The 8,615-nt window shown below is 31.5% G+C and overlaps 1 protein-coding gene across 1 annotated transcript; it reads left to right on the top strand.

Annotated features, from left to right (window-relative positions):
* Positions 1 to 3,553: 3,553 nt before the first annotated feature.
* LOC111711907 (uncharacterized) lies at positions 3,554 to 8,019 on the top strand (the record flags this gene model as incomplete). The annotated part of the gene is made up of 4 exons (XM_023486392.1): positions 3,554 to 3,652; positions 5,317 to 5,400; positions 5,831 to 5,953; positions 7,896 to 8,019. Coding segments are annotated over exons 1-4 (373 nt in total), but the record flags the coding sequence as incomplete, so codon positions are not given.
* Between the last annotated feature and the right edge of the window lie 596 nt (positions 8,020 to 8,615).

The raw sequence follows: 8,615 nt of genomic DNA, 5'->3' as shown, positions 1-8,615 counted from the left end.
ATCAACGTTCTACGTCAATATATGTACAGCATAATTTAAGTTCAATGTATTTGTAAGATTAGCGTGGATAGATATAACATAGTTAATCTATCACAATATGCACTGTCACAGAGTTGATTTGTAATATTTAATTTGGTTCTACAGCATCCTTATATAGTTTGTCTATGGAAATAAGGAAAGCAGAATTTTTCTTTGGGAAACAGATCATTATAAGTTTGTTTTATGAAAATATGTTAATTTTTTGAAAATTAATGCCAACAAGTAAATATGGATCTTTTTAGGTCTGGCATTGTTTTTCTGTTTAGACCCTTTTTGTTTGTTTCGTGCTATCAACATGAAAAAGTTCTTGGTTCAGATCTAGATGTAGATTCAGAAAGTGTCGCTTTTTTGAATAAATTAAACCTTTCTGTTTGTCACTTGGTTTTACTGTACACTGTTCGTTCTGTTCACAATATTGTATTGCACATTGTCACAGATTAGTTTTTCTTTAATCTTTACCAGTGAAACTGAAATAGTGAAAATAATTTCATGTTTATAAACATTTCCTGTTAAAAGAACAAGAAGACAGGGAATTTGAGCACTTACGGCGCTTGACAAATTTTTAAACCTGGATTTTTGTTTTAATGGTGAAAATTTGAGGTAACAAAGTTGGCAATAAACTGAGCACATGTCTTGAGCAACATGCACTTAGAATAAAACTTGCATCTAGGATGATTAACTTTGTTCTTTTCTTAAACTTTTAAAAACTTCCCAAAATTTAAAACTTAGGAATATTTTTTAATATTTATTGTTATCTATTCTTCTTCAATGAAGCCTCATAGGGGAATAATTAGACGTAAAATAAGTAAAGCAAATGTTCAGTAAAAACAATTTTGGAAATTGTAAAACCTCGAATTTTTGTGGAAGTTTTATGCCGTTAATACTACAAAAAACATTAACGATTTCAAAAACTGTTGCTACTGTAATAAATCGTTAACGAATGTTTACGTCCTTAATAATGTATTATACCATTAACAGCTGGAGCCGTTAACGGTTTTTGGATTTTTTCCGCTAATCTAATTTGTTAAGTAACAGTAATTTTAAAAAAACCGTTAACGGAATGAACGTTCTGTTTTTACCTTTAAAATTAACGGCTAACTAAAAATTTTATTTTTTAATAGTTGGAACTAACCGGTAACGAAACGGCTAGAAAAAGTTGGAACAAGGCCAGCCTTTATAGTCACTTATACCTGTCCCAAAATAACTTGAAAGAAGAAAGATGAGAAAAAAAGAGAAAAAGTGCCATGTTTCCGTAGATTATTATAACAGAAAATACCATAGATAAATAAATAAACATAGATAGCTTATGTACGCAAAATCACCAAGAATAGTAAAGTCTGCGAACTCATACTTCAAGGGGTCAAAGTGTACTTCAATAATAAGCGGGGTGGTTTGGTGTTTTAATGGATTTCATAATAGAGTGTAAAATAACTCCGGGAATGGAACTATTTGAACAGCAATATTTCACTGAGCAAAATATCATATTGACGAGAACTGAAGAAGGACATGAGAAGGACTAAACTAACTTAAATTTCTCTCTACAGAACTCATGTATACACCACAAGTACTCAATGGCATAAGAACAGCCAATGTTCACAACCGACCTAGTTAATCTATATAATAAAAAATGTCGTCTTATGTGCAATCTATCTTTATCTATGGAAAATACTTGTAATAAAAATCAGTCCATCCTGTAAGTAAAACTAAAGGAAGAACTACGAAGAAAATATTTTGAAATGGAAGGTAAGCCACTATAGTTTCAGTAGAAGTAAATATTTCCATTTACTGATAGCACCAGTTGAAGGATCCATAACTCTGATTAGATAATGAGATAGATAGAAAGATAAATGTTACTGCCATACTATTTCTATTGGTATAGAATAGACAACAATCACATGACTAAACCCTGATTGGATCAGACGCTAATGGACTTGGCATACAGGAGTGAAACATAGCCTTTATAGATTAATCTGGTCGAGTTTTGTAAAGTAAGAAATGCTGAAAGTTACACCGCTATATGCATTTCTGAGAATTAACATGTATTTTACTTATTACGGAATGGTTCCGAATTAAGTAATTTCGCGTAATTATGCGAAACTAGAATTTCTTTCTTAAACGTAATTAACACGTAATTTCGCGTAATGCTAGTGCTAGTGCGTAATTGAAAGAAATCGTTAACGTAATTTTGAGTAATTGCGCGTAAGTAAAAGAAATCGTTACGCATAATTATGCGTAATTGCGCGTAACGTAATTACGACTGGAAACCATACGGTCATCATCAGGTTGCAACGATATAGGGATTTAAAAATTTGAGTTTATGGCCAGAACTTAATTTCTTTTTTAATTTTGAGAATTTTTAATATGCATTTATCTCGACAAATTGTGAAAATTCCTTTAATTAAACTGTAAGATAAATATTAAAGATAATAACCTAATCCCAATGTTTATCCAACCTCCTCTTTTATCCCTCGTAAAATAACAATGAGTAGAAAAACAAACAAGAACCTGTCACGTGACCGCGACAGAAATTAAGATGAAAGAAGATGTTTCCGACAGAAGCTACAACAGTCAATGTTTTCAAGTTTTTTTTTTGCATCTATGTAATAATTTGCTTGTCTGTTTGTTTTTTTTTCAACATACGTAAACTTTCAGTTGTCAGATTTGCAAAGAAATTTTTGCAAATTATTTGCAAACAACTCGTCAAAGGAAATTTGCACATCTTTAGTTTTTCTTAATTAAAAATCAGGTTATTGAAAATTTTGCAACATTTTTTGCATATTTGAAAGAGCATGGTGAAGTGCTTTTAAAAAATGTATTTTTAATAAAATTTTGGACAATTTATTTTTCAAAAATATTTTACTATATAACTAGATTTTGCAAAATAGAAGAGTAGAGATAGGGTTAAAATCCTAGTTTTCTTTAATTCACAAAGTAAATATGGACTTTTTTATTTTCACTGAAAAATAATAGAAGAATAAATAAAACTAAAAAAATTGTTTAATCATGAAATTTTTTTAAAAACTAAGAAGGTCACTAGAAGTGACCTCGCTTGTCAGAGTTAAAAAGAGTTTAAAGATATCTGATAAAAAAGCTCAGACTGTATATTTTAAGGAATATTTCGATACAATTTTAATAATTTGAATATGCGTTATCCTTTACGCATAATTTTACTTATATAAAATATAGACAATGAAATAGCATAATTTCATGCACATATCTTCAATTTACAATCCAAGGTTAAAGATACTGTAGACAAAATTTTAAATAATTAAAGAATAGATTTGTGCAAGTCTTATTCACTTGCCAGTGTGCAATCCAAGATTTTTTTTCAGTTAAAAATTTTCAATTTTAATTTAAGGATTTTTTGTAGGAATTTATGCTTAATATAAATAAGGAAAATAAACAGAATTAAACACTTTTCCAGATGGAAAAATTGCGAGTTTTTTAAAGGGAAACTACTATATACAATTTTATAAATGTATGGTCACTTGAATTAATGTGAACAGTCCCTTTAATTATTTAGAAAAGATAACTTTAGTGAGTTGTCCAGTATCTACAGTATCTCTGAAGGATGGAGAAGGGAGGCTTTTATGAATTAGAATACAGGGAGCATGTAAGTCAAAGAAAATAGAATATATATTAGAGTGGAATTTATTAGAAAAAAAGTGTAAAACGGCCATTTTGTTGTACTGTTTCCATACTGTTTCCATGTAAGTACACCGTACACGAGACATCTCAGTAGAACTCTTTGTCGTTTTTGTTCAACGCGGCATTTTCCCGTGATCTCAATTTTAGTAAGAACAAGAAAACTTTAGAATATGAAGACGACAGAGAAACAATAAACAAGTGTAGTTAATGTAACAAACCAATAGTAACTATTAAATGATTTTTTTCAGTTAAAAGGAATTGAGTGTTTGCTACAAATTTTCTAATCTCGATATCTTTACAACACAATGTCGTAGACCTTAGACATTTAAAATTATAAATTTTTTTGGATCACATAATCTAAGTTTAAAATCTCAGAAGATTACATCATCAGGTTTCAAAGATATACGGATCAGAACATTTTGAGTTTGTGGCAATGACTTAATTACTTTGAATAAATTTTTTTCCAGTTTTTAGTTCTGTTTATTAGTCGTGCACACTTTTTTTTAAAAATTGTTCTTAGATATTATTCTATGATCAAACACGACGTTAATGTGGTCTCTAGTCTGTAGCTATGAAACTGTATGAAAATACAGGGTGTACCACGATTACAAAACATGACAGTTGATGAACAGTTTTAAATGTCTTCTTCAATATGCTGTATTAGATATTAAGGACTCTTTGCAGTTTATTTTGTTAAACAAATCTTTAACTTTGAAATCAATTTTATCATAACAGGATAATAATAATAATAAAACTCCCATATAATATTTTATGTTATTCTTTTTGGTATCAATCAACTTAACAAATTATGGAAGACGACATTTTAAACTATTCACCAACTGTCATGTTTAGTGGGACACCCTGTATAAAATAACATTCATAACAAGATGTTTGATTTTGAAGCAATATTGATTAGGGGTTGAGAATTGTAATTAGAGAAATATTGTTTAGGGATTGAGAATTGCAATTACAGAAATATTGTTTAGGGATTGAGAATTGCAATTATAGAAATATTGTTTAGGGATTGAGAATTGCAATTACAGAAATATTGTTTAGGGATTGAGAATTGCAATTATAGAAATATTGATTAGGGGTTGAGAATTGCAATTACAGAAATATTGTTTAGGGATTGAGAATTGCAATTATAGAAATATTGTTTAGGGATCGAGAATTGCAATTATAGAAATATTGATTAGGTATCGAGAATTGCAATTATAGAAATATTGTTTAGGGATCGAGAATTGCAATTACAGAAATATTGTTTAGGGATCGAAAATTGCAATTATAGAAATATTGTTTAGGGGTTGAGAATGGCAACTATAGAAATATTGTTTCGAGATCGAGAATTGCGATTACAGAAATATTGAATAGGGATTGAGAATGACAATTATAGAAATATTGTTTAGGGATCGAGAATTGCAATCGTAGCAATATTGATTAGGGATTGTGAATTGCAATTACAAATATATTGATTAGTTATTGTATACGCAGTAATTGTATTTTTTGACAAATATTTCTTATCAAATGAAGTACCGTCTGCAAAGCATTGTATAATCATATGGTAGGGCGAACCCTTCTATTCCTTACTCCCTGATTGGGATTCAAAATAATAATAATAATATACTTTAGGGATTGGGGATTGCAATTACAGCCATATTTCTGGCTGGTGAGATGGCTGGGACTGGGGTACTCTCACTTCCACATGCACTAAAGGTAAATTCACATTAAAAAAATACTTAACATACGGAAATTCTTAACATTGGGATTTCCAAACTGTGGGTTGTCCTTTTTGTAGTTAACGGAGAATTTATGAAACTTGTACAAAAAACATTTTTGAAATATCTTAAGTCTCCGTAAATTATGAAGATAAAAAGAACAAATCCTCATTTCTAAAAGCTCGTCAGAATTACGACCATAGTATTGGAAAATTCCGTTGCACGGAATAGGGCGGAATCGTGTGGAATTGTGCGGAATTAAAGGGCTTGCAATTGTGCGCGAGTAAAATCCACTTGCGTTGGAAACCTTAATTTGGACAAGCCTGTATCTGAGACATGGCGCGCACACAAACAAAATACTCTCTTCATGCATTAACTGTGTTTACAAAATGCCTAATTCAAGTATTTAATTTAAAGACCACATTTAGGATACAAGTTTTTACGGGTTGATGCTGATCACCTTGTTTACCGTCAACACTATGTATGTTGGATCCAGACTAGGTCTCTGTTGGGTTATGATGGAGGAACGATATGAAAAATTTAGAGGACAGGTTATTATCTTGTTTAGAGGACATGTTAGTATCTTGTTTAGAGGACAGGTTTAGATAAACAGGTTTAGAGAACAGGTTTAGAGGACAGGTTAGTATCTTGTTTTGAGGACAGGGTTAGGTTAGTATCTTGTTTAGAGGACAGGTTTAGAGGACAGGTTAGTATCTTGTTTAGAGGACAGGTTAGTATCTTGTTTTGAGGACAGGGTTAGGTTAGTATCTTGTTTAGAGGACAGGTTTAGAGGACAGGTTAGTATCTTGTTTAGAGGACAGGTTTTAGAGGACAGGTAAGTATCTTGTTTAGAGGACAGGTTTATAGGACAGGTTTAGAGGACAGGTTTAGAAGACAGTTTTAGAGGACAGGTTATTATCTTGTTTATTAGAGGACAGGTTATTATCTTGTTTTTCTTGTATTATTTTTTTGTGCACAAGAAATTTTAAAATACAATGGTCGACGATTATATGAATACAATGAAGACGACTTCCTAACAAGCATTTTTCTAATTACAAGTTGACAAGTAAATAAAGAGAAGGTGTTAAGTGACAACTTCTCTTTGTTTAAATGTTTCAGTGTTTACACTAGGGTTTCCACAAAATTACCATATTTTTTTACGCAAATTTGCGCAAAGCCAAAAGTATTGCTTAAAAGGTTTATTCTAAAACTGACATACAACCTAAATCATGATTATGCTACTCTGAGCCCGCGATTTAAAAGCTTCGGCTCGGGTCGCAATTCCTTGAACTCAGCTTTAAGACCCGATCTTAGACTCAACTCTGACTCCAGCTTGTGTCACGTGATTGACAGCTGCGAGATCTTAGGTTCGACTTAAGGAGTTAGAAAATAAAACCTAGGTTGGTTTAAATGGAGAATAAGGCTTAATGTTGAGTCTTATTTTCTTAAAAACCTGGAATGCGCCAATTCATACCATGGAAATCCACCAAATAGAATATTAAACCGGTTTTATGAACTCACTACTGTTTCTATAGCTGAAGTTTTAAAGGAGTAGTTGGCAAAATATTGCTCGATTTTTGTGTGAGAGCGTGTGTAGTGTGTACCTGTACATCTTGATTTGCAGTGTGCCATTATGCTTCAGGTTGCAAAGTAGTGTTTTGGGTAAGAAGTCAGTTCCCTTTTCAGCTTTGTAATTATATGCCACAATTTCAATCTTATAGATAACTAATTTATACAGTTTACACCTTTGATCAACCTTTTAAAGAGATTTTGTTCCACAGTGCAAATTAGAATAACGCAAAAGCGAAATAGCGGAATTTTGCGCAAAATGAAGTTTTCGAATGAATGCTCAAAGTGCTATTTTTTTCGCGCAAAACTGTGGCAAAAATTTGCGCTTTTTTTCGCAAAAGTTTTGCGTATGGAAACCCTAGCTTCTATTGTTTAAATGCTTGGTATACTTTTTAAATTTGTATTTCTATAGAAATACAAAGTTAAAAAATAAGCTGTCTTCATAGTATTGTTATATATGAGCACGGAAACGATTCTATAGGAATTAAATTAACCAAAAACTGGAAACTATGTAATCGTAATAGATTTTTCCATATGCATTAGTAAGAAATAAGAGAATTAAAATCATAATTGATAGTTTTATTGATTTCATTATTATTTTATCCCCCACGGTTGGTTATTTCGTTGAACAGGAGATTAAACGATAAATTACTGCTTAACCGGGAGTTTTCATGAGGATAAATAAATAAATCGCTACGCTCGTGAGGTTAAGAACCCCAAAAAGGTCTTGGAGGCCCTCGGCTAAGTGGTTTTCCCCTCAATTTAATTATCCTCCCTTAATCTCCCGGTTAAGTAGTAATTAATAGTTATACAATTAACAAGATTTCAACTTTCCAGTTATTTTTTGGCGGAGACCTCAGAATTGTCTAATTTTAATAATTTGCTCCTCAATCTTAACACAAATATCAGCTCAGTTCTTTTCAGGTTCGAGATCCTTACCCATCCATTGGTGAGGTTGCAATAGGGAAAATAGGTCGGCACGTATCCAGTATTTGTATCGCCTGTACCCTGTATGGTGGAGGATGTGTTATTATTGTCTTAATATCAGGTACTATACAGGGTTACCCACATAGGATGAGACTCCAGATACAACTTTAAACGGAATTTACACTTTATGTTTCTTTATATTTACGATTTTCTGCTCCTGTTCACTGTTTCTTTCTTTACTTAAACAATACAAAGACTATATCTATTGCAAAAGACGTAATTTGACCTTAGAATCGTAATATTTAAAGTTTCAGGTCGTCTTTACAGTCTTATTCTTTGTTGGTAACGCTGTTTAGTAAATGCACACTGAACTCTCGGTAGAACTACATTAGCAAACTTTACACGGGAGCTTATAGGGACTGTAAGAGTAATTTCAAGTGACCCTTCATGCAAAGATTAGTAAGGATATATCCAACATCCTTTATCAGTCAAAGGCTTAAGAAGTATTGTTGTGAATATGACATTCCGCTCTACAAAATAGAGGGTAACTTACTTTACAGTCCCTTTAAGTTTGGCAGGAGAAGAATCTGTAAAACTTTCCATCAACAAAATCAGACATTATATAAAACTATCAAAAGCATTTTTAAACTTTTTAATCTCTAATTTTCTCAAAAGTTTTCTGTCAAATAAAAATTTTCACATGAAAAGACATATTAG

The sequence above is a fragment of the Eurytemora carolleeae genome, unplaced genomic scaffold (assembly GCF_000591075.1).
Source record: "Eurytemora carolleeae unplaced genomic scaffold, Eaff_2.0 scaffold593, whole genome shotgun sequence".
In the NCBI taxonomy this organism is placed as follows: domain Eukaryota; kingdom Metazoa; phylum Arthropoda; class Copepoda; order Calanoida; family Temoridae; genus Eurytemora; species Eurytemora carolleeae.
The sequence above is the reverse complement of the archived record's forward strand: the minus strand, read 5'-3'. Positions and strand labels throughout refer to the sequence as shown.